The sequence below is a fragment of the Gasterosteus aculeatus genome, chromosome 1 (assembly GCF_964276395.1).
Source record: "Gasterosteus aculeatus chromosome 1, fGasAcu3.hap1.1, whole genome shotgun sequence".
Taxonomy (NCBI): Eukaryota; Metazoa; Chordata; class Actinopteri; order Perciformes; family Gasterosteidae; genus Gasterosteus; species Gasterosteus aculeatus.
The window spans coordinates 15,718,428-15,744,848 of NC_135688.1; the positions used below are offsets into that span (position 1 = coordinate 15,718,428).

The following is a 26,421-nucleotide window of genomic DNA, read 5'->3' on the forward strand; positions in this document are numbered from 1 at the left end:
TATTACCACAAAAGTATATACTTTATTTCAGGCCAATTTCAAAGTATCATATGAAGCAAGATATAATGTAACAGAATTTAATGTTCTAAAACACATGCACATATCTATCGAAAATAAAAGAACAGATCGTTACTGAATATAAATTCATTTCATGTGCATTTAGAAAACTCCAAATACAAAATCCTTTAACTTGTGTGATTAGTTCTACTGCTAAAATGACAGTCAACAGCTAATACGCTCAGTTACACACTAAGAAAGCATAAAATCAGGTTTGTGTGACAAAATGCGGCATTGCATCAAAATGAAAACCGTAGCCCTGCAATACAAGCACTGTAGTGTACCACTCATTTTACTTGCATTGTTCTCAACACTGTTTATCCATCTCAAATTCATCATCAACACATGATTTAATGATCAATAAAATCCAAACTAAAAAGAGGTTTCTCACACATAAAAATAAATTGTTCATGATCACTGATCTAAAAAAAAAAAAAAATTATTGTTCCATCAAGTTAATGCCACAAACTATTTGTTGGCGACAGAACCAATGATAACCTGCAAGGACTCAAACGAGGTCACACACAGCAGGCTGACTTTTCAAAGGTTACTGCCGTCATGCAAAGATGTAGTCATGGTGTAAACATCAAAGTAATGGGATTATGAGAGAATTGTCAGTGTGTCGTCTCCACTGCAGATGTAGCAGTTTCCTACGCAGAGATAATGTAAACATGCGAGCGCTTATAGAGGAATCACTTGCTGCTCTGTTCTGAAACCTCAACTTTAAAATCTTAGGGTTAGTCACTCAAAACTGTCTAAAAAGAAAAATCTCTGAGCTAGACCTATTCATAGACATGTCCATTAACACTTGAAACTTTCATCATTTTCTCATTAGCTTATACAGTGTGTTTTAGAGGCTGATTTACAAACCATACTGGTTTCTGGACTCTGTGAAAATGGAAGCGATATTAAATGTTAGTGTCATAAAACAAAAAAAAGACATCTTTGGAATCTGCCACCACAATTCCTGACTGGATAATAACTGATTGTTCATTCTTTTCTTTTGTGAAATAATTAAACTAAAAAAAAATAAAAATAAAATAAAAACACTAAAAACAATCCGCAAGTCACCACCATCAGTCAATCCCTGGCCTTCTACACTATTACACCCCCCCCCCCCCAACATGGCTCTCAAACCTGCTTAAACTTGTCCTGGCTGTGGTCTATAAACCCCTCATTTTAGTACAGAGCGGCTACGCTCCCGTGGAGCTGTTTGTTCACTGTACATTGTCACGAGGTTCGATTGAACTGTAGATTTACCTTTTTGGTTACGGTTTAGGAAAGGTAGCAAGAGCTCCATTTGATCATCAATGCTTCAATGCAAAAATAGCAAAAGCAGGATTTGATCATCACAATAACTCTAATACGCATAAAGTAAATCAGAGACAAGAAGTGAATCCGCAAAAGAATGAAAAATAAAAAATAAAAATAAAAATAAAAACACCTTTAAGCCCAAACTCCATTCTGTGTCTTTGCAGACTTCATCTTGGGAAAGTGGTGTGCTGCGAACAGTTGAAGTTGTTAACAAAATGTTAATCTATGAAAGAAATTTAAAAAACAAGAAACAAAATAATTTGCTCAAAGCTATCATACATATGTATTAATCTAAAAACAAAAAGGAGAGTGAAAAGATAAAACAAAGAATGACTCATGATTCAGGCCTGGATAAGACAGATACTTAGAAGCTAGGGTTTAGAGAAACATAAAACAGAAATCTCTACATACCCTTATGCGTTTAGAAAACAAAAATACAATTTTGATTATTGAACATTACATAGAGGAAAGTGTGGCTGATGTAAGCGAACGCAGCATATTGCTTTTAGTAATTGTTCATGTTGCTCGCGTCTCAAAAAAAAAAAAAAATACTACTGAAGGCACTTGATCTATTAAAAGGTTTAATTTAGACTTGCTGGCACAGCCAAGCAGCAATGTAGTCGGTCCCCGGGCTACAACCCCCCCCCCCCCCTCCCAAAAGCCAAAATGTCCAAACTTGGCCTCATTACCTTTACTCCAAATCAGTATTGTACTTTATGCTTCAAACACATCATTTTTGGTTTGTCAGGCTCGTTGACAACACACTAAAAAAAAAAAAATTTAAAAAAGGATAAAAACACACAAGGCCAAATATAAAGCTATAAAAGCTAGATGCAATAGTCCCAAACGCCGTTAAGTAGCGCTGCTTCATGCTGTATTGCAGGAAAAAAGCGGCACCAGAGGCTTCCGGAGATAACTGAGGATGGCAGAAGAGTTGCAGAAGAGTTCATGCACCCACCCAGCTCAGCTTTGAGGGGAGACCAGGGAAAGGAACAACCCCTGCTTCAGGTAAAGATGCCCTAGTTTCACTGAGAGATCTGTGAAAGATTCGGGGGAGCCCTTGCGTTATTGTCTGTTCATGGGCCAGCCTTGAAGACACAGACAAAATAAAGCGATAACACACCAGTGAAGAAGAAAAGAACAACGCTGCCTCGAAAGAGATTGGCCTTACATGCCGAGGTCCAGGGAGGCAACGCTGAAATGTCTCGCCAAAGCATCCGTGACTCCTTCACAGATGAGAGCAGGCAGCAGTTCAAAGTGTGGGGAGAGGAGTTCGGAGCCCTCCTCAAACCCTCTATAACCACGTGAGGAAGCTCTCCTTGTCGATCTTGGTAGCTGCCAGCACCGATTCCATGTCATTGAGGATGTCGGAGCTCAGGGCCTCCTGGAGACTGGGCATCAGCTCCTCGCCCTCCACCGCCATGCTCTCGCTCTCCAGGGTGCCCAGGTCGACATCTGTTCCCGGGATGGCGTCCAGGTAGTCGGGGAAACGGCTTGGCTGCGTTGCCATGGAGGGTGGAAGAGCGTCCCCTGGTGAAGAATAAAAGTATTATACATACGCCACGAACGGATTAGGATGCCTCGCTCTGGTTTCTGCGGCCTGTAGTATTGCTGATCCTCAAAACAACACAACACGGCATCATTTGGCTTTTATAGCAGCGGATGTCTGCCAGGGTTGTGACGCTGCCTGACAGATGAGAGTTGCAGGTGCAACATTCAAAACAACTGTATTTACTGGAGTTCCTCCCACTGCGACCTGTAAGCGCAGGTGTGTGCTTGTTTTCCAGCCTGGATCCTATGTTACAGATTCATGTCAAACTGACGACTAGAGCGCTGGAGAAGGCCGCTACGGTGCGACGTGGAACCGAGTCGGAACAATCGTCTACGTCTCGCTAACTTACGTTATTCATATTTTCTATTATGCGATCTGGCGAGGGAACGTGTGGCAAAAAAAAAAGAAGAAAAAAAAGAAAGAAAAGACACCAGTGGTTTTTTTTTGTGTGTACAGAAAAGTCTGAAGGCTTCGTGATGTCATGGCTGAATATGTGCAGGGCAGTATGGGTGGGGTCGGAACGAATGCAGTCAACAGTGGGACCCGAGGCCGGCCATCATACGTCAGATGGGGCTGATGGAGGTAGTCGGCGTCAGAGTATCTTCAGCCAGTTCTTGGCCACTACCATTAACAATTATTTACGGCACCGTGTTGTACGACATCTGACCCAAGCTGGAAAGAATTGTGAAATATAAGCGAGCACTTTCCAACACGGGGGGGGGGGGGGGGGGGGGGGCGTTATGTTCTTCGCCGAAACCGGCCGTCCTATACCAAGCCGAGCAGAGTAGGGAGGGCTCGTCCAGAAAGAGGAGAAGAGTTTTGCTTCCAGCTCACCTGTGTCCATCTCATCCACGCTGTTGAGGAAGTCGTCTGGAGTGCGAGGGACGCTGTAGCTGCTCATGCTCAAGCCGCTGTCGGTGCTCTCATCCCTGGAGTGGTAGGTCCCGCTGGAAACGTAAAAACAAAAATAAAAAAAAAAGACAAGACAGAAAGCTCTGTGAACTCTGCGCCAGCACTAATGAACATCCCCGATTTCCATCAAGCTGAAGGAAATGACAAAAGCGTTCTTGTCTGGGGCCGAGTTTTGTGGGCGACCTCGATGACCTTCATTTAGCCGCTTTGAAACTGAACTAGGTGAATCTAATTAACTGATCCAACAAAGCAAACAGCGCACCCGGTTATTAAAAGCACACAGGCTGAAAAGTAACAGTGTGGCCTCAATTCCCTCGGAGACCTTCTGCATACACATCCACATTTCCACCGTTATATTTGTTTGGACCGCTATGGGGAGTAAATTCACGGTGACACCGAGCTTCAATATCTGGCACTTTCCGACAGAACACAGGGAAAAGAGCAATGAAGGGGACGAGAGAGAGAGAGACAAAGAGGCCGAGAGAGGACATTTGACAAGCCTATACTAATTAGCAGAGGAAAAATATGTAGGCAGAGTATGGCAGAGGCAGGATGAATGAGGCCATTGTGAGAGTAGGGGAGTGGAGGCATGGGGGTGGGGGTGGGGGGAGGGGGGAGATTAGGTTGGCCTGTCTACTGACTGGACCACATGTTCTCATGGCCTGCTTGCTATTCAGCGCTTTCCTCACTTCCTCTGCTCACTGAAGGAACTCGAGCTTGAACTGCTCGGGGCGCGTACCCAGAATGCAGCGGTTTCAGATGGGTCGGGTGTTTGCGTCGTTACTAAACCAAAACCGCAAAAATCTCAACTTTGAATGAAAGTGTGGAGTTTCTTTTCATATTGGGGGTCCCGTCCGCCATGTAGCTTGCGATGGCCTCCAGTGCTGCCGTTTGTACACCAGGGGTCATCGTCGTGCAGTGGACGGCGTCCTTATGAGACATTACCATGTGAGGAGGGTTAAGCCCAGAGAGTGGCCTTCTGTTCGCCCTGCTTGTGTAACTCTAGGAGCTCAAACATCCATCCCGTCTGACGAGCTCAGCCAGAATGGAAGCCCTCGCCAACTGCTCCTCAACTGTGGTGGCGCTGGAGGAGTAGTGTGGGAATGATGCTGCTGCTGGGTTTTTGCATTAAACCGACCTGTTGAGGAATGGGTCAGTGCTGTTGGCGGTCATGGTCCGGGCATCCTGGGCCATAGGGGAGGACACAGGGTTCGTGCCGCCATCTTGATCCATACTTGTAGGCAGCTGATTCCTTATGGAGAGCTCCTGCGGAAAATGAAAGCCGAAAAGAAGAACATTTTAAACCCATGGAGGGTTTAAATCAACCCCCACACCCAACCTCAGCGGCTAATAATACACGGCACAACAGTTTTCTACCCCTGCTGCGCTGCTGTCGCTGCGTAAAAATGTTCAAGGAATTACAGACAGACCGCCAACATGGTGCTGTCCATTCCTCCCCATACAGGGTGTCACATTACACGGGAGGCCGACAACAGTTGGGCACAATTGTTTTCCACACATGCTCAGACCCCGCTCGGATCAGATAAGGCAACGGATATGAAGTCATGCTCTTTTCCACCTCCTTCCTCTGGAAGTCCTTGAACGGGAAGGTGAAGTGACTTGACCAACGTCGCCGTTTGACATCTCATTAAACCTTTACGGGGTCATAGACAACAACAGGGAGCCAATGGGAGGTTGCTTGTATAGATGGGGGGGGGGGGGGGGACGCAGCGGGACACCTTAAAGGGCTTAATTAAAAGCTTCTATTGGTCGTGGTTGAGGGGAGTTGGACAGAACATTGTCAGAGGCAAAAATCGAAATAAAAAATGCTGTTTCCCCAGCTGTGGTCGTAGTGGTGCAGCAAGGAGTTTCCTTCTACTACATCCTTACACATGTAAACAATCTGATGTGGATTCAGACGGGTTATGAGGGTTGTGTACTGTCAACAACCGGAATGGTCTTCTGGGCTTCCTTTTTGAGCATGGCCTAGCGGCGTCGGCACTGGACTGCCACCGGCAAGCTGCACACGTCGCCGCTCTTCATCGCACTGCTGCCATGTGGAACCCATTTGGGTGTGGCTGTTATTGCCCGGAGGTTGAACTCCCCACACAAGCATATAGCCTGCACACAATTTCCTACTATACTCATGCTCTCCTGTATTTGCAAAAGCAGTACGGCATCCTGAAACTTCCTAAAAGGTTACTCAATAGTTGGGGTTGAGAATCTACTCGGAAGCCCGATAGTGGAGCTTTTGGAATGTAAACTGTCTACAATCCCATCATCTGTAATTTTCCAGTGAGCCTTGTTTACTGGAAAGGGAGGATATCTGAGGTTTGATGACTGCTCTGCTCAGGAGTCAAAATGGATTTCTGAAGAGGTCGAAACTCCAGCAACACCCGAAGTATGTCGAACAACTGGTCAAATATTAAAGCTGTTGAATACATTTCAAGTGTCGCTGGAGTTTGGACCTTATTAGACCTTTAACCTTCTCCATGTTGGGCCTGACTCTACCTCATAAGGTCTTCCTTGCATGCACACAAACCAGGAGCAGATCTGGTGGGAAGGCAGGGAATAGTAAATGCATGCGCTGATATAACCTGGTCGCAGTGAAACGCCTTTAAATAATAGTAAATGATGAAAAATAAATCAAATTACATTTGAGAAAGTCAACAATAACCAGGTAACTTAATACTACGTTGCTCTTTTTGAAGGACAGTCCAAACCATCTTTTCACTTCCTACACGGTGGACTTTCAACAGCCCAGGGGAATGGCTCGGTAAACAAGTCACCAGCACCCCCCCATTCATATAAATAAAGCCCTCGCTCACTGGCGGTGTGACACGACCTTGAGTAAACGACGGGACTCGGCCGCGCCGCCCAGCGTGGGCGGTGCGGTGACACATCGCAGTTAGGAAGTGATAAAATGACCACATGTGACTCACAGCAGTTCATTGCAGGGTGCTGCAACAATAAAGAGCGATCAAAGGAGCCTAAACCGCCATAACTAGGAATGATGTCTCCCATTAAAAAGGGCTTATTGAGGAGAGCAGCATCACATTTAAAAAAGATAAACATTTTCCGGTGATCTCATCCGACCAGTAAGCGGTGTCCTGCTGCTACACAGGGGGACGTGCACATACTGAAAGGATTGACCTTGAGACCTTTTGATACAAGTTAGTTGTTCCTCCGTGAGGCCACGGCACCTCCCAAAAAAGGCTTTTGAACATTTCTTCTTTTCTTCCATTTTTTTCTACTCTTTTCCTCCCGATTCCTGACCTGTGGTCTCTGCCGAAGCAGCTCCTGTTGCTTTTGTCTCAGCCTCTCCTTCTCCATCTGCTGCAGCCTCATCTGGCTGTTGCCTACTGCGAATCCGGGCGGGAGCTGCCCCCCCTGCTTCACTGGAGCACTCTGGGAGATCCTTTGCTGGTTCAGGGCTGCAGAAAGAGACAGGAATGAGTTCAAATGTGTTACTGCTGGTGTTATTTCAAGCATTGCATAGGGTTAATACTGCATGAGTTTGTCAGCTTAAAGGTTGTATACTGAGACTCTAAATGGAAAAAGGTACTAAGAGAAACTGGTGAATCCAGTTTACCCTTAACCAGATTGCGTACAGTCTATATTCTGTGGAGAAAAGTGCAAACCAAACAGCAAAGTGTCTTTCTGGCAAACGGGGGAAGATCTTCTGGGTCTCAATTAAGCGGGATGAGATATCTTACGTTTTCTTTCTGTCCCCTTTCTGTTGTTGAGCCAGAACGATACGTTGCAGTTTTACCGATGACGTGTTTCAATATCGAACGTGGGTTCCCCGGTAGGCAAACAATACACTACCTTGTCCGGAACACACACCTATAGACAACTGGCTGCGTAACAAGACGAACAACTTGTGTTTTTTTTTTTTGTTTAAACGGTGAACTTGTAAAAGAGTGAAGCCAGTGCAGCAGGTTATGTAGGACAAGGGAAGTCTTTTACTACCTAGTGTGTGAAACAATCACTCTTCCTGTAAGACCTGATCCCCTCCCACTCTCTGACTAAGACAGGTTACTTTCGTACATTGCATCAGTTATGACTTATCCTTTCATTGTGCGTTTTGTTTCCTTCTTAACAGATTATCCTTTAAGACTGACTGTCTCTTGACCCTGGCCTGACTGGCCGGTCTGTGCGCTAATCAGACAAATGCATTTTACAATAGATTGGGTTCTGTAAACACTGCACCACTATCAACAATCTTTCGCCCGGGAAATGTAATTGCATTGTGCGCCGACGAGCTAACAGCAGGTTGAAATGATCACAACACGTGCGTGCGTATTGGAAAAAAAAAAGAAAGGAAAAAAAAAAAAAAAAAAAACACAGCCCTCCCTCGGTTTCATTTTTGTTTTTCTTAACTCTGGCGAGGTTGGATCCAACAAACATGTCACATGAAAGCAGCGCAGCGGTCTACGCATGCAAAGTAGGTCACACACACTTTGTCACCATAGTGGGGAAAGACTAAGCAAATGTGCTGGACAGTAATGGAACCAATGGTGAGAGCTGTTTGCTTATGCGCTTGAAGCACCAACCAAAACAAAGCCTTTCCCGGGAGGGGGGGGGGCGGCGCTTCATGCAGGGCTGCCTCTCTGCTGTCCTGGCCGCCCCGGCACCTTTCTCATCACTATTCAATCACTGTCTGTTTACACTATCTCAGGAGCTGAATGAACCGTGGCTCCAGGCTCTCCCTGGGAAGCTCTGCAGGCCCCACCCTGACTGAATCACCCCCCCCGTCACACACACACACACACACACACACACACACGCATACACCATGGGAGAGTGTTACACTTCTTATCTTTTGCAGATACCGAGGGCCTTTGAGGCTGGATCGCTGCACCGTCCAGGCACCATTAGCAGGTCTCAAGGTAGAGCGGCGGTGCACATGGGCCAAGTGAGGCCGGAGCTTTGAAATCTGGTGTGCACCCGATGCATGGTGTGGCTTTTCGGAAGTTTGACAGGGCAACAAACCACGCTCAGAACGCTGCGCTTATTTGGAATAGACGGCAACGCTGCGCTTTTACCTTCTCGTCATAACTTTCTGCGCGATCTGAGTGGAGAGTACAGCGTTATCTGAAGCTACTGTACGACGTTATCGTAGCCACAACTACGTAAATAACGGCCAGTTGAAATCAACTGGCATTGTTCTTGGCGGTGGGAGTCTTGAGGAAGAGTACACAGTGAAAAGTGCGTGGGGTGCCACACACAAAAACAGTATGTTGACAAACGCAGCCTCACAGGTGAGATTCTGCTGAAGTACCGAGTCAAGGACTCCCCCCACAGACCAAACAGCAACCAATGTTACGGGAGGAGCTAGGCCCAAACAATGAGCGTATCGCAGCAGGGAATTACATCTGAGGGCGAGATAGCAGCGAAGGACAGGTTCACTTCAGGGCCACAGCGATAGCATAAATAAAAATAAAAAATTTAAAAACACACACGCACAGAGGCCACACTTGGCGGAGGAGACGTGTGTGAGTGCGTGGTTTTGGTGGCGTGGTCGGAGTCAGCAGCGCATATGGGCGGCGATAGCTGGTGGGGCAGGCAGATAAGAGACAGGTTAATGCGGTCTGCCTTTTGTCTTCTTCACGCACGCCCCTGCACCGCACCGAGGCCAGCAGCACTGGCCCTTATCGGCGCAGCGCCACACAAGATCACCGCGTTGTAGTCGACGCTTGCAGTATTGTAATTTAAGTAAACTGAAGACTGGAATGCAAGTTTCACTACGACGCGAATCCACTGGAAGGAATCCCTGTTTAATGTTTAGTCCCCCACCTCCGCAAATAGTTGATAGGAACTTCTTTCCAAGTTGTGAACTAAATTCAGTTCCATTGTTTTGGTGCAAATATTAAAAGCAAAGCCTTTACACGTGTGGTTCCCAAATGGTTTGTCAGGGACCCTTTGAGAATATATAATAATGTTTAACATAATATATAATATATAAATAACACCCCACCCTCCCCCTCCCTCCACCCGAAACAAAAGAAAATTGGGTAATTCGTTCTTTGTAGTATTGCATTATAGTATATAAACTCTATTAAAGAAAATGTGGTTTGATTGCATTTTGTAAACATATAAGTAAATAAGTACATTTATTTCAAATATTAAAATTGAAGTTTGGAACAGTACAAAACTTCACACTAGTTTGGAAGAACCTCATGCTCAATCTCAAATAAGTATGCAAGCACATAAAAGTGCAAACATCATATTTTCCCACCTTGGGAAACTCGAGGGGCTTGTTCACATGATCGGGGTGGCGGGTTTCCAAGTGTCTTTTTATTTTCGTGGCCTTCATACTTACAGCTGCCAGAATCTTAAGACACACAACACACTGGGGTCCCTCTTCCTGGCCTTGTAAAGCAGATATGCCTCGTTGTGCTTTATAGCGTTTACCTTTTTTTCTTGCCGTTGTCGAGGAGCTCGCGTTGCCAATCTGTCCATCTTTGTATATTGCTCGTTTCCTACGTCTTATCTTTTTCGCTGTCGTTCTGATGCTGCGCGTCGTGTTGGTTTCGCTTTTGTTTTTATTTTTGTTGTTTACCGTCGCGGCTGTTGTTAGAGTTGGAAATGAAGCCGCGGACCCCCCCCCCCCCATTTGGGAACCATCCCTTTAAACCGACTGACTGCCCGCACCATCACGCTATGCCAACTTTCCTGGTGAAGCACTTTTGACAGAAGAAAAAAAAAAGAAAGAAACTCACATGACGGATAATGTGTTTAACAAACCGCTTTAGATTAAGGCTTCAAAGCAAACCGAAATCTGTCTCCCGGCGCTCTACGGTATCCTTTGTTTTTATCTACACTGCTCCTCTGGAGTAGTACAGCCCCCCCTCGCCGCAGCGCCCTCATGGCTTGTTTCGCCGCTCGCCACCTCCTCGGATGTTAAAGAGGATGCGTGCTTATCCCGTCGGCGTATTTCCCTCTGTTCCTCCGGGTTTTTTTGTTTCTTCCCCTTTTTCGCCGTGCCTCTCCCTGCATCCCCCCCCCCCCCCCCCCCATCACCTCCCCACCTCCCCTCTCACATTGGAGTTCTTTGACTGAAAAGGTCTGGAACAGATTAAGAGTTGGACCACAGAATAAAGAGGCCTGGCAGAGATTCAAGTCTGTCTGGAGCTGCAGCAGAATGGGGCTGTGCCTGCACGGGGCCTCACGCAGGGGGGAGAGCCGGCCGGCTACAGCCCTCAGCTAAAGGCGCTCCGCTGCTTTTCTTCTCAGGGCTCAAATTAGCCTCCATTATCAAAGCAGCTGGCTTACGATTGGAGACCCACATAGCAGGAGCATAGTAGGTTTCTGAAGCCGAGGAGCGCATCGCTGTGCTCCAGTGCAGAGAAAAAAAAAACCACAAGTCTAATTTTTTTCCTTCAACCACACTATGAAATATCAAGTAGCTTAAAGTGTCACACGCAATCTTTCATAAAATCTAGTTTAAAAAAAAAAACAGCATGTGAGCAACACAAGGTGTAAATGGGAGTCATTAAAGTATTTACGCACAGAGAGATTTGTTCTCATGTGGAGCACGACGACGTTCGGTTGCACATAACGAGTTAACATGATCTTTCTCCCGCTCACTCGCTTTCAGGGGCCCAGCAGCCCTGTGTGTTCAAGACTTATAAATCTTCAAAGAGCTCCGCCGATCGGAGCCGCCATCTCTCCCCAGCTGCCCCGCTCCCCTTACAACTCTGTTTTGAACTTTCCTGCCGGTCTTTAGAGAGAGAGAGAGAGAGAGAGAGAGAGAGAGAGAGAGAGAGAGAGAGAGAGAGAGAGAGAGAGAGAGAGAGAGAGAGAGAGAGAGACTCGCTGATGGGAAAAAAAAACCAAAACAACTGCCTTTTAGGTGCAATTGGGGAGAAAAAAAAAAAAGAAAAAAAAAGAAACGGCTAAAATTAAACAGGATAACAGGCTTCGTGGCGATTGACACACACGTTGCCTCCCTGGGAAACGCGGCTGTAATGAAGCGTAAATGAGTCACAGTGACAAGCAGGAACCGTCATCTCTCAGGAGGCTTCCTCACACACGAGGATGAGCTCATTCCCGCGGCCGGAGGGATCTCCACGCATGTAGCGGGTCCTTGTCGCTGATTCACCGAACCCCCTCGGCCACCACACACACCCACAAACACACACACTGAGAAGCTAAGTGTCAATCTAAAGCTTGGCCCGGGGGAGGGAGAGGGAGAGGGGGTGTTAATGGCTAACTCAGCTGTTGCTCCAATGCTTAAAATGGCCGACAAAAGGTTAGGTGAAGATTTTGAGGGCGGGCGGTTTCAGGAAATCTGGTTTTAACAACCGACGGTGTGGTTAGTCACTCCAGAACAATGTAGATCAGTGAAATAAACAATGAATCATTACAGAACTGCACGCACTTTTTCATCGTGCTGATGAACGTTTTAAGGATTAACTAGAACTTTCTACTGAAAGAAAGAAAACTGCCGTCACTAAAACATGTTGAAGAAAATGAGGTCTCGTTCGGTTCAATATACAATAAACATATTATACAATTTAAGCAGCTTCACTGATTCGTGGGTGCCGGATAATAAACCAGGTTCATTTAATAAGAACACTGTATTCTAATTAAATCAAGAATTAAACTAAGGAAATCCTCTCTATAGCAAACTCACCAAAGCGTGGGTCAAGTCGTGGGTCAAGCCAGGATGTGGTCTTGTTCTTGTGGTTGATGTAGTAAATTTCTCCGTCTGATGTAATAGCTTGTTCCCAGGCCTCAGGGAGAGGACCTGAGGGATGACAGGCAACAATAACGTTGGACAGATGCCGATGGTACAGTCACGCCTCAGATTCTATATATGTTGCACAACGGTGTCATTAACGGCTACCTCGGTATCAGCCGGAGTATCGTTCCATATTTGGGTATAAATACGGCGTGTTTGAGATGAAGCGGCATGTATGCAAGTATCTAAGACTACAACACTGAACACTATTTACTTTCTGGCAACATGCAAAAAAAGGTTGTCAGACAGAGAGGAACGTTACGTCATCTTAGGAGGGGAAATGAAATCTAAAAGTGCTTTAACCCCTCAGCGGTTTGGGCAGGTGTGAAAGCTGTCAATCAAACCCGGGCCAGCCCAAAGAAAACGGCTGAACATCGGGAGACTCTGTCCGCCACGTTTCTCTCTTATGTATGCATCTTATTAACAATAACTTAACAGTCAAGCTAAGTTGGAGGAGCAAGACATAATTCGGGTTTAACTCGGCCTGTTCCTTTTCAAATAATTCATCTGGAATTTTCTGTTTAGCCTTAAAGTTTATTCTATTGACGATTCTTCTTTGTGTTGTAAAATCTATCCATCCATCCGCTCATCCATCCATTTATCAATTAATCATTTCCACTACCTCGGAGAAAAATTTAAAAAACGGGCTATTTGGAAAAGTGACAAGACAAATACAACCTTATTTTATCCCCACAATCCAGGTTGTTGCATCTTCCTGGAGGTTATCGTACAGGTTGCCCGCAACAAATTACAGGCCGATACAGACTTCATCAGTAATCATAGAGTCACGGAGCTCCCAAACATGTCAGACAGGACGCGTCACGTTCTGCCTTACCTCACCTGGGGCAAATTCCAACCGCAACCGAGGTAAACGGAGTCTTAGTGACATGTAAAAACGAGACCAGACTGCGCCGGACTTGTACTGTATGTGGTGCGAAAGTAAAAAAAAAAAACGACGGCCAGAAATAACAGCGGGTTTAGTTTTAACGCTGGAAAATCCCACATTGTAGAACTTGTGGTGCCGTGTTACACGTGGTGCGCGGCACGTGTGCGAACGCTAAACCGAATAACGTCAACGTGTACGTACCACTGGCCGGGTTCATAATGTTCTGCTGCTGGACTGGCCCGGTACTGGGAGGGGGAGCCTGGTTCATCTGGAGCAGGGCTTTGCGAGGATCCTGCCAGGTTGTGGTCTGATCAATATGGCTGTAAGGAGACACGAAAGCCCAAAAAATAAATAAGTCCAATAAATGACAGTGTTTTCCAGAACTAATCAGCGTTAACCGGGGGCTGGTATTGCCACATATTTCATATATTAATGCGAAACGGGAGATCAGGGACCAATGACTCACTGAATGTAATGCATGCTTTCTGTAAACTGTGACTCTTACAGGAAACCAAACTCAGCTGCGTCTGTTTGGACCCCGTCTGAACCCACAACTCAATATAGGACGGGGAGATTTTTCTTCTTGTACGCCATGAATCAGAAAGGATCAAGTGGACGTTGTTCGGATTTGAAATGAAGTTATAAATGACATAAAGCAGCGGGCTCCAACAACTGGAAATGGATCAAGTCAAACATCTGGGACTGTTGGGAGGCCAAACACATCTTCTTGAAAATGTCTAAGAGGCTACGATTGGTTTCAAAACAACACAATGCTGCGCCGTCTATTTTACGGCACGTCTCTGGCAGGACAGGAGCGGGTGGGGGGGGGGGGGGGGCTTTGTGTTGCATTCTGTGAAGGCATTGATAATTAGTGCTTTGTTGGTACTTGTTGCTTGATTAAGATGGAAAGCTAATACAGGAAGCCCTCCTCTCCCGAGCGGGACCCTCTCCATTGAGGGAGGGTCAGTCCCAGGGCTCAACGCAGGGGGTCCTTTTTCCTGGAAGTGGCTCGGACACTGTGGAGTGTCAGGGGGGCTTTAACAATCTGGCGCCACATTTACAAAGCTTTCACCTGCTTGACAAAGGCACAGACTGAGCTACGACCTAAAACCCCACCATTCACTTGTTCTTTTGGTTTTGTTTTTCCAAAACATCCCATTCAAGACTCCAGCAGCCTGTTGTTGGAACGCCGCAAACCAATTTGGGTATTTTTGGAGGGACGACGTTATTTTATAGTGAGAAAAAGTAGAGTTTGCCCACGATGCAATTAAATATTCCCCTCGGCAATCCATACGTCGCAGCCTGCTCCTCGGTTAACTTGATCCCACAGCACCATTAGGCCACATTTTCAAACAGCTGGTTGAATTGAGCGATTCGGAGGGTCTTTTTGGCCTCTGCGGTAATCCCAGCCTGCCCGTCTGCGCTCTATCCCGGGCCAAAGAGCCTGACTCAGCACCCCCCCCACCCCCCCTCCCCTCCCCCTACACAATGCAACCCATTTTGAAGCCCCCTCTTGTTTATGCTTTGCTGATCAAAGGAGCTGCCAAATTCCCTACCAAACCCTCCCCCAGCCCTCACACACACACACACACACCACAAACCAAGCAAAATAGCTGGAAGTGCTCAGTTTGGGAGGGGGGGCTTTGAGAAAGCAGGGTCACAGGGAGCGGGGTGAGACAACTACAGAAAAGAACAGGGGTGGGGGGGTGAAACGGGGTGGCGGGAGGGGGGCATGTACGGAAGCAATCCCCCCCGCCCAAATTCCATTGGCTGCGCGAGTTGCTGTGGTCTTGTTACACTGCGAGAGCCCGCCCTGCCCTGCCCCCCCCTCTCCTCTTCACTGCCTCCTTCCCACTCTGGAAACTATGACATTTATTATACAGGGGAGGAGACTCGGGAGAGAAGCACCGGGATAAGGGAAGGGGGGGGGGGGAGATTATGGTTAGCGAGCGGCCTGCACATCCTGGTACAGAAATGCTACAAGTGGCAAACGTGGACATTTTTAAAGCTCACAGACTCCAAGAACAGTGATTATAAATCCTTATCAGCAGCCCCTTTAAATGGGCTTCTCTTAGCAAAGATGAAAGTACAAAGATTGGATTTTCTATCAACCCCCCCGCCCCCCCCCCTACCTCTCCAATGATTGTGCCTCAAATCAATCAAAACAAATGTAAACACAGCGTCTGCTGGAAACAGAGTGGATTTTTATCAAAACGCCGGTGATAAAAAGTTGCGCACTGCGCGGGTTCCCAAAGCGACACACTGTACTCCAAGGAGCCTGCGTGAGGGGAAACGGTTAATAAATGACAGACTGCCCGGTAATTCATCGCCGGATTCTTGAAACTAAAAGATAATCCAGTCACTCGACCCTATACGGCCGGGGCCAGACGCCGCTTCCCGCCGCCGCAACATAAAACAAAGCAATGTCATGGCAACTGTCGGGCCGGCTGGAGGCCACCAGTTGCTGTCAGGAATTGCTGATGATCTGCAACCTCTCCGCGGTCACAACTGCTGCGGTGTTGTCCTTACATGTCAGGACACCACGGCGAGCTTAGCAGGACGGCCACCACACCCTAACCCTCCCCCTCCCCTCCAACCCCCCCCCCCCCCCCACACACACACACACACACACACACTGGGCAGGGCAGTGGACATAGAGCCAGCGGGCTGCGGGTTAGGCCTCTTCCACACTACTTACAGTTGAAAACAACAATCTGATGTTTTTACTGTCTTGTTCAACCCTGCATGATGCTTAATTAAAATTGATCACCACACTGAGAGCACTTTCCAAACGTCTTCAAATATAGAACATGTTTTTTGATGTTGCAACACGCAAACCTTCTGCGGATTAATCTGCCGAAAACAAAAACAAAAACTGCGGCTCCGCATTGTCGGACATGGCGTCGGTCCGACCGTCGATATTGGCCGCTTGTCAATCCCTGAAGACAAAACATCCGCCCCCCCCCCGGTTAGCTTGACTGAGTGCAAGTTGGCCAGGTACTGCTGCAAAAAGAGCCGCCTGCAGCGCTCGCTCGTTTTTGCTCAAGCAATCATCATGGCCGACTGTGGCTTAGCGCGGAGTAGGACCCTTGATCCACCCCGGCACTTGACATCTCCTTGACTGATGGCCCAATTATCGAGGTGGCGTTTATTGTGTCAGCGTTATTTATAATGCGTCTTGCTGAGGAGGAGGGAGTGGGACCTTTCGCATAAAGGCTAAACTTGACGTTGCTTAAATCATTTGGCATTCAACTTTTTCGGTCCCTGTTGAATCAGAGTTTTTCTTGCTACACCAGGGACATTTGAGAACGGTTCACCATCAGTAGTTCAATGTGCGTTTAAAAGCCTGCGACTGAGGGATTTTTTTTTTTTGGATTGAGCTTCAAAGAGGAACTCGGCCGAGGTTCAACATCCCCGAAGAGATCCCAGTGAAGAGGTCTGACTGTCGCACTCATTGCACCGACCTCGTCCGATTACAGCGGTATGACAAACGCCCCAACACCGCGACTGCTTGTTTACATCCATGAAAACTGTATAGTTTACATCTGGGCTTTGAGAAGAGTGTTTTTGCCAAAAAATAAGTCTAGTCTGCGGTTGAAAAGTCTGTGAATAAGCTCCGCTACCTGCCAAAAAACAGCGGATCAAAGCTTGATTTGAGGCCAGGCAGATCCGCTGAAACGCTCCCTCCTCAAAGCCAGATGTCCAAATCTGCGTTTGACTGCTGTGAAACAAGGGAGTGAAGCAATGGGGAGTGCAGCGGCGACGAAATACACCCCACAGCTGAGTTGTCAAATGTTAAAAATGGGATCCTCGGGCCACAGTGGCTCCACCCAGGGAGTATGGGCTTGGAAGTCGGTTGAAGCCGATGACGAAAGGGTGCACTGAGGGAGGCAAGATGTAATCAGGCCTCTAAGATGGGAAAGACCACCTCCTCTCTGGTTGACTGGGGATGCCTGGCTGCCTCTCTATCAGCAGGACATCATCAAGAGAGATTATTGGGGCAACCTCTGTGACCCTATTGTGGCAACCCCTGTGACCCCATTGTGGCTTTAAGTTTCCCTTTGAAGGAGGGTTTGTCTCATCATACTTCCTAACGAAGCAGCTAATTCACAAAGCAACAGGACTGAGCTGCTTATTTCAAAGCACAATTCAAAAGACTAATGTATTTAAGCCCCCTTTTTAAGCAGAGCCATGTGAGGTTAAATAGAGGTGTTACATAATCTCAAATTAAACAAATTGGTAGACAACATGTCACATTTTAAGAGTAAAATAATTCAAATAAACATTACAAGTACGAATGTTTCCGAGTTTTGTGCCCCGGTTCGAGTGGTTTTCACCTGAGACGGCCCGTGAGCCAGGTTCTACGTCTCTGTGGAGATGCGCCCGGTGACAGTGAAGGCATTGATGTCTGGGACAGAGGTGTTACATCAAGACTTCGGTAAACACGAGCAGGATTTTCTCACAGTCCCATTTGTGTACCGAGCTGACAGGCCCCAGTGGAACAGGAAGGGCTTTGTCTGTGTGTGGTCAATATACCAAAAGTTTGTCAAACACAAAGTTGCTCCAAATGGGGGGGGGGGGGGCTCCGCGCAGGCTCCCGGTCCCAGCCTTCCCAGCGCTATTTGTGACTGACCGAGTGGTCCCGGCGGCTTAATTTGAAAATCCAATTTGCGTGCTTATCACCTCAAGCTTTAAGTAATCGCATAACAGTCAATACAGAAAATATTTAGGCGTGACGCGTGACGCTTACGTAAGAGGGCGGGTACGAGTGATTGGACAGTAAGTCAGCTGCGCTTAAGCAATAAGGTACGAGAGGCTGCACTTTATCGTCCAATACTGCAGCCATCAGACTAGTACATTATTGGACGATAAAGTACTGCCTCAAGTACCTCATTGCTTTTATAATACGGTTACCAGCTGAATTATAAATAGTAAGTAAATAGTGGCCTTTCAGCACAAAATAGTTAGTAGTAGTGGAGAGAACAATAGCCCTCGTACGTGCGTGTAAACAGCATTGGGTCTCCTTGTGAGATCTCGCACCATCTCATTCATTCACATCGCTCATGACTACCATTTAAAAAATTTTAAAAAAGTAAAAGTAAAGGCGACGGAAATAAGTGAATGCAATGTTGGTAGATATTAAACCAAGAACCAGCCATTTCTATTAATATTGTGATGCATTAAATGGGCGCTCTCTCAGACCTGTTTTTAGAGCAACAGATGTCCAGGAAACACACACTGAAGCCGGCCTTGCTCTCAGCCTGCCTAGTGTTCCTTGGGCCGAGCACAATTTACAGACAAATAATGAGTAGCTTTTTACAGTACGAAGAGATTTGAATTATTAAACCTGGTCACAGCGGATAAGTTGATCCTTTATAAATCTCTGGTGAATTTGGAAATAGGCGAGTCAGCCACTCCGGTTGTGGGAAACCGGGCTCATCAAAACAGTTTAAGATCCAATTGAGAAAAGACAAAAGTGTCCATCAACACTGAGCTCTACCTGCCCCTGGGGGCACACAATAGTTGCCCCCCCCCCCCAAAAGCTTCCCTCCGCTTAGGGCTGACTTCCCACGGACTAAAAGCTCATTCAAAGCTGCATTTAATTAGCGCCCGGAAACAGTGATTACCCCTCCTAGTTTACCGGTGTGTCTAAATTAGAAACCTTCATTACTTTATGACCGAGCCCTGGAGACCGGCCCTGCCCCCCCCCCCCCCTCTATCTCCCCGCCAAACAAGGTGACCCAACCTCCCTGCCCCTGCTGTCATAAATCAAAGGGCACAGAAAACTGCTGGAAGAAAGAGGAGGAAAGGTCAACAGACTTTGTTGACATTCTCCCAGAGTTCTCAGACTTCTCCTCAGCTTAAGGATTTAGTTATTTGTGTTATAGTCAAAACAAAAGTTGTTGTTTCTTTTCGCTTATTAATCTCTTATTTCCTAACACAACAAATTATCTAAAATGGGTAAACTTTTGATTTATTGGATCAACATTTCAAAAGCACCCCAGTGGACATCAATTAGAAATGATAGAGAAACAAAGAACAGGAAGAAAAAAGAAGAAAAAAAAGAGGCTAGAAACGAATATAGGTCAGCATTTGATTACTCTTAATAAAAGGAGGAAAAAAACACTCCAAGCAATGTTTCTCAACACTTCAGATGTGAGGAACGCGGTAAAAGTCTTGAGGAGCACGTTCTCCTCTCCCACCGCCATCTTTAAAACTTCATGTCAACCATTTGTCTATTTTGGGATGGCTCACATGAGCCTCGCCGGGCCTGCGGTCTGAATAAAGATCACTGTTTGACTGCTGGGACAAAGGGGGGGGCGGAGTTTCTCTTTGGCCCCTCTTCTAGTCATCTCCGCATGGCTGTTATTTAACTCCACTGACACAAAGGAGGCGCCATCACAGCGCCACGGCTCCATTCATGCCAAAGCGGAGCCGGGCCTGCGATGCGACTCACAGAGAGAGAGAGACCGCCGCCGCCCCCCACCCACCCACCCACCCACCCGACTGCATGATCCTGTGGTGTATCGAGTAAACAACTTGAAGAAAGTGATTTATTTTAAATGTATAAAATAAAAAAAAACTTTCACCCCGGGTTGATTTATCTCTAAGGACAACAGCGGTCACCGGAGTGTAATGTGAGCCCCCCGCTCTGTGCTCGCTGGTGACAGACTCCACAACCCACCCACCCACCCACACTCTCTCGCTCTCCCTCCTTCTGCAACTCGTCTCGCTCAGACAACCCCCGTTTATAAATAGGGGAGTGTCTTTTCCAGCCGCTCTGCTGAGGCCGCCTGTATTCCAGATCGAATATCTGCACTTTGATGTGCGGCGGCGGCGGATGGACGAGGTCTGCCAGAGTTTTTCCTGACTTTGAAGACAAACGCGGTGTGCTAGACGTACGCTTGCTGGCTCGCCGGTGGAAACGCGGCGGCTCTCCGCAGCGACACAAGCCGAAGGGTGCAAGATGCAACGCTTTTTGGAGTTGACTTGTAAACACAGAAGGAGCAGAGGCTAAAATGTCTAATCAGTCTAGTCGAGTATTCAACGACTGCATTGTCATACAAGGATTGGATTTGATAATCTGGATCCAGTAAATTGTTATTTTTAGAAGAGAGAAAGAAGCTCTGCAGCTACACGGTGAAAAAATAAATAATAATTGTGCCCTCGTCAATGATCAATCAATTGAGCAATCATTAGTCAGAGACAGTAATTGTTCACCTGGAGTCCAGTTTCGGTTTCAATATAAAATGCAGTAAAACAAAAAGACTCAACTCTTTGACAATTACACAATTTGTTATAAAGAAGAAATTACACGGTTTGATTTTCAAAACAGACATATCTCCAAAAAACAACACTTGAGTGCAAATAATGATATTATATTCTGTCATGTTACGTTATGCAGGTTTGTCTTTAGCAGACTGAACTTGGTCTGCTATGTTACTTATTGTCTGGAGGCGCATTCGATCCCTCAGTAAACACAAGCAGTGATCCTGGGAGAGTCCAGCGAATAGATTTTTTTTTTCTCCCTTCTTCCCTCCCTTAAACCACGAGTGCTTTTGTACATTTTTTGAAGAGCCTCCTAAAAAAAAAAAAAAAAAACGGCCCAGATGTTTGCCAGATGTGAAACCTTAAAACATCTCAGAGTACAGAGTAATATTGCCCAGAACAGACAGCGTTTTGCCTTTGAGGGGAGTTAGAGACAACTTTCAATGTCAAATTGCCTCAAAAACACGAGCCCCTGAGCTTTTCAATACACTTTGGAACGTTCCAGAACGACTTTTATCAACCCTTCAAACCGGCTTTTTTCGCTGAGCTACAAATAACCAATACATAATTTATAAAAGAAGAATAAGAACTCTTACATCCCCAAAGGTCACTGACGCGGACCGTCTTAAAAGAGGGCTCTGCTATAAGGACTGCCCATTTCTTTTCTCAGAGTATACTTTGGATCCCCAATAGGAGATATGCTGGTTAGCAGATGAGCTGTGCGGAGAAGTCTGTCCTTTGCCGTCTTGAGGCGGCTACAATGACCCATTGTTTCTACTGAAACCTGATCCCAAGAAAAGGAACACCACACACAGCAGCAGGCCCTCAAAAGACATCTCCCTTGTTGGCAGACGCCACCAAATTTAATAAGCCACAATTCAACTATTACAATTGTCTCTTTTTGAGCTCACTGGCCCTCATTGTGCACCGCAGCAGATTTGTAAATGATTGTCAGCATAATGTCCACTGTGCAGAGCTGGATCCCAAGACCCCGTCTCTGCTAGTTGGACTTTTATCAAACATTAGCCCAAGTTGACGTGTTCCATTCTTCTCTGAAATGCGGTTGCAAAAGGTTGAAGCCAAGGGAGATGCTCATTTTTTGGTATATTATCGGTTCACTGGAGGGACCCTTCTCTGTTTGAAGAGGTCATAAAAAAAAAGACAGCAGGTATTAAGCAGCTTTCCTGCACTTTGGTGAAAGTCAAGAACTTTCTAACGACAAACACGGTCTTGTTTGACAAATAATAAAGAAAGGACACGTATTTCCTATGATGTGTTGGTGATACACTTAGGTAGTTACCGCAGACGCCCCCCCCCCCCCCCCCCCCCCCCAAATCCTCACATTATCAGGTCAAAGTCATACATTAATTGTAATGAGGTTTTTAGTAAAAACAAATATTTGCATTACACAGCCTCCATCGGAATGCAAAGTGGTGCCAGAAGGACAGAGGGGTGTCCACGGGGCTGGCTGAGGACTCCACGTGCTATAAATCAATAAAAACACTTTGCCTCCGCTCAAATCCACCCGTCCATTCCCCACAAAACACACGAGATCAACCTGCTGAAAAAAACTCCCAGGTTTCCCAGAAGACGGAGCGTCCGGCAGCAACGGTGTGTCGACGCTCGTTGCCAGCGTGTACTCACTTGAGGAAGTATCTCTGCCCAGAGGCCGTCTTGGCCATCTCCCACCCCGGGGGCAGGGGCACGTCATCGGGAATCTCATACGAGGACTGACGGAGATGTTGGGGGGAAGGCGGCGGCATGCCAGACATGGAGCCACCGGTAACAGCGCCCAGCTGAAGAGAGGCCGGGGACGAGTGAGCTCGGACGTGGTGGGGCGTGAGGACGCCGCCGGTCCCAGCGTCGGTGCTGGCCTGGTTTTGGGGTTGGAGCAGAGGCAGTGTGAGATTTCATCGGATATTGTTATGATGGAAAACAAGTCTGTCCAAAAGTACAAGAGAGTATGAAACACACACATATATATGAATATATTATATAATTATTAGTTAAAAAAAAGGTCAAATCCTTAATGGGATCATATAAGAACGTTTAACAAAACAAAAACACATTAAATAAACAAACGATAATACTGTATTTGAGGCCGGCTCACAAATAACAGGAAGGATTCAAGAACTACATGAAGTGTGCACAAAATAATGAATGTAGTCACATCCCGCACAATATAAATCACTTTGCGTTCGCTAGTTAGTTAGTTAGTTAGTTCTATTCACACGCGTGTGTAGGCAAGTTTGAGAGTTGTTGGAAGGATGAGGCCGCGGCCCGTGCGGGACGGAGCGGAGAGCGCAGACTCGTTGCACTAACGCGCATGCGCACAGAGGAGGAAAAAAACTCCACACTGACCACAAGCAGCAGCAGCAGCGGTGGGGGACGTGTAGGGGGGGTGGGGGGGTCATAGCAGGAGTTCAACCATCGCAGGATTTCATGAAAGCAAATCCTCTTATATTACAATAACATTATTATTTGACTATGTCCACAAGTTGGTTACCCTTCTGTTCACGAAACTAACCAAAACATTGGCACATATGTGCAAGTTCGCTTTAAGGGAACCAGACAAATCAGTTAAAGTAATAATATTATTATTTGCCACAAGTGGAGCCAATCGCTTAAGACAAACTGATTTCCTTCCTTGTTGGTGAGTCACAATAATGTGCACAGATCTTTGCACAGATTACCAATCGAATTAAAACTGGTGGGAAAAGATCAAGCTCGAATTGAACTGTGACAGAAGCAGTGAGGGAATGTAGACACATCAGTGTGCAAATACGACCTAAGAAGTACGTGTCGAGGAGCGGTCTCTGAAGCCCGGCGGTGACATCCCGAACGCGAATGCGAACCGACTCCGGGACCGCGGGCCCCTGTCCTCGCGGGACGGGCCCGTTTCTACCGGTGGGGATTTCTGGGAAGGGGGCCCGAGGAGAGACGGGGCGGGCTTACTTGTCTGGAGTGGGACTTTGGTTCGGGGGGTTTGAAGAAGGAGTCTGGCAGCTTCCTCATCCTCATGGGTACGGAGGGGGGCACGATAGTGTTTTTCGGGTTCATCACGGCGTTGAAGAGGGCCTCCAGGTCGGTCTCGGAGTCGCCCCGTACGTGGACGATCTGGTGCCCGACGGGAGGGTTGTGCTGGCTCGGATCCATTTTCCCGACCGCAAAAAAAAAAAAAAAAAAGTCTTTGAACTTTCTGTGTCCAAAAATATCCCGTTCAGAAACTTCACGCAAAAAAAATAATTAAAACTAAGTTTGAGTCAATCTCAAACTTTTTTTCTGTTTTTTTTTTCACAGCAGGAAATATCGACGACACTCAGAAAAAGTGATTTCGAGTCATTCTAAAGTTGAACACTCGACCGGTTCGCTTCTTTCTCCCGGGTGTTAGCTGTCGAAATCCGCAGTGAAACACAGCGCTTTCCTGTCGTTTCTCGCTGGCATTCTTGAGAATGTAACAAAGCGCATATCTACTCCACACGGGAATCTGTGCTGCCGTCCGGCCCCAAACTTACAAAAAAAAAAAAAAGTTCACGCAGCCTCAAAAGGAGGAAAAACAAACGCCACAAAACGCACTTCTTGCTGCGTGTCGGCTGTTGTGGACTATTCTCACACGACGGAATCACAGTGCGAAGAACAAATCTCTGCACAGCACTTTCCAGAAAAAAAAAAAACTTTTGCTCCAGTCGGGACTAAAACTTTGGGCAGGACATCAAACTTTATGACTCATGGGACGTCTGCTCCGGAGGCGGGGCTTAGGACTCATCGGGACAAGAGTCTTTAAAGGTACAGACGGGGAGGCCTGGGGTCTAGCTGGGTTTATTGTGCCGAAAGCTTTTTATTTTTACATAAAAAGACGTGAAATCCCATCAGTTTCAGCATAAGAAAACTAATATTTTACGACATGTATTTGTACAATCTTTTCTTTTCCAATCTCCGCATCATCTTGATAGTCATAGTGACATGGTGAGTTTTGATAATGTGTATTCTATAATCGATCGGACGGCCGAACGGGAATTATCACACATTAATTAGATCATCTGGACAACAATTGACAAATTAAAGTGTTCCCTATTTTTTTGGCAACCCCGTTGAATACAATAAGGACCCCTGCTGCTGCCAACTCCAGCCCAATTGGGACAACATTAAATGATGACTCTTCCAAATGTAAAAATACACACGTAAATAAACATGCAAGTTTTACCATTTGTTCTGTTTTGTAACCTCCACAAACGCACATGCAAAATCTCACTAAATCACAGAGTTTTGCAAAAAGGTTTAGTCTTTATTATTTGTATTTTTGTCTTTTGTGTTTTAGGGGATACTAAAACATTCTCATGTGATTGAGGCCTGCTTCATTTTGATCTACTTTTTTCTTTCAATGAAGGTATTGGTGTTTGTGTAAAATATGTTCTATATTTTGCTATGCGTGATTATGCGTGATTATCACAACTCACTGATTTTAGGAATAACTGAAAGCCACACTTTCGCTCATCAGTATATATAATGGTACTATTTTTTTACAGTGCTCATGAAAAGTAGATCCATGCAGTTTCCCACAATTGTCATGCTAATGAGGCCCCTCTTCCATTGAGAAATCATTTTGTCAAGATCCACTCTCTGTGGATACAGAGGCTCTGTTTCACCTCTTTTTCCCATACATCTACTGAATGAATGATTATGAAGCCCTATTAAATACCAGCAGACACTGTAAAGCAGATTAAAGGGGCTTTGCACTGCCAGTCACATGCTCGTGTTTCTTAACATATGCACGTCTTGTGTTAAATTTGCCCGTGTACAATTATTGATGGAAAGTACTCATTTTAATTGGTTTACAAAAGTTTGGAAACTTAGAATCGAAGAAGAGTCAACAATAAATTGTTTAAAAAATAGGGGCATGCAACATGTTGCATACTACAGCCTCCTCGCGTTAGGTAATACATTTTGGCCTCTTCACCTTTTTCAGTCTATGTTAATATAAATACCCTGAAGGAATTCATATTTCTCCCATGTGTGCAGTTAAGGCGCTTCAAAGGATTGTATAACTAGCTCTTCACATCTTTCTTTTTTTTTCTCAATCTGTGCAACATTTCATGATTGTGCAACAAGCCCACACACATATTGTGATGCGTGAATGATACATTCCGTGCGCGGTCAAAAGATGCCCATTGTTTTGTCATTTTCACATCATTGTAACGCACTCATACACATTAAAGAGATGAACTGCAGCCCAAAGGGGACCACCCACACAGCAGAGTTTGGTCACTTTTGGTCCCTCCGACGCGCCTCAGTGGCACCGATGGTTTGGTTGGATCCCGCGGGATACCTGCAGAAAAGATGTTCCCTGAACGCGTCGATGGTGAGGTGGCTGTAGTAGTTGTCTTGATGTGAAACGCTTGGGTCTGGTGTTATGGGATAAAGTGACGCACGCACAGTGTTGCTGCAGACAGCCACAGATGTGAGCTTGAGGGCCCCCTAAAGTCTTTAATGGGTACATGCGGTCTGTGGGCATGTAGAGCACAGGCTCACTGTCTCTCTCTTTCTCACAAACACCTTCCTGTCTGCGTTTCCTAGAAATGCATTCATTAAGTACAACACATACTTCAGACCACTATAGAAATAAGTTACTTTGGTGTCACCTGAACTTTCTTTATCTTATTTGTCTTCTTCAAGCAGTTGTAT

General features: G+C 46.2%; 1 protein-coding gene across 1 annotated transcript; it reads right to left on the minus strand.

Moving 5' to 3' along the window:
* yap1 (Yes1 associated transcriptional regulator) lies at nt 1–24,496 on the minus strand. The gene is made up of 8 exons (XM_040187328.2): nt 23,695–24,496; nt 22,384–22,613; nt 13,672–13,790; nt 12,477–12,590; nt 7,112–7,269; nt 4,974–5,101; nt 3,758–3,870; nt 1–2,901 (listed from the first exon to the last, which is right to left on the minus strand). Exons 1-8 carry the CDS (start codon nt 23,893–23,895, stop codon nt 2,666–2,668), a joined length of 1,299 nt encoding a protein of 432 aa, XP_040043262.2. The 5' UTR covers nt 23,896–24,496; the 3' UTR covers nt 1–2,665.
* Nucleotides 24,497–26,421: the final 1,925 nt, after the last annotated feature.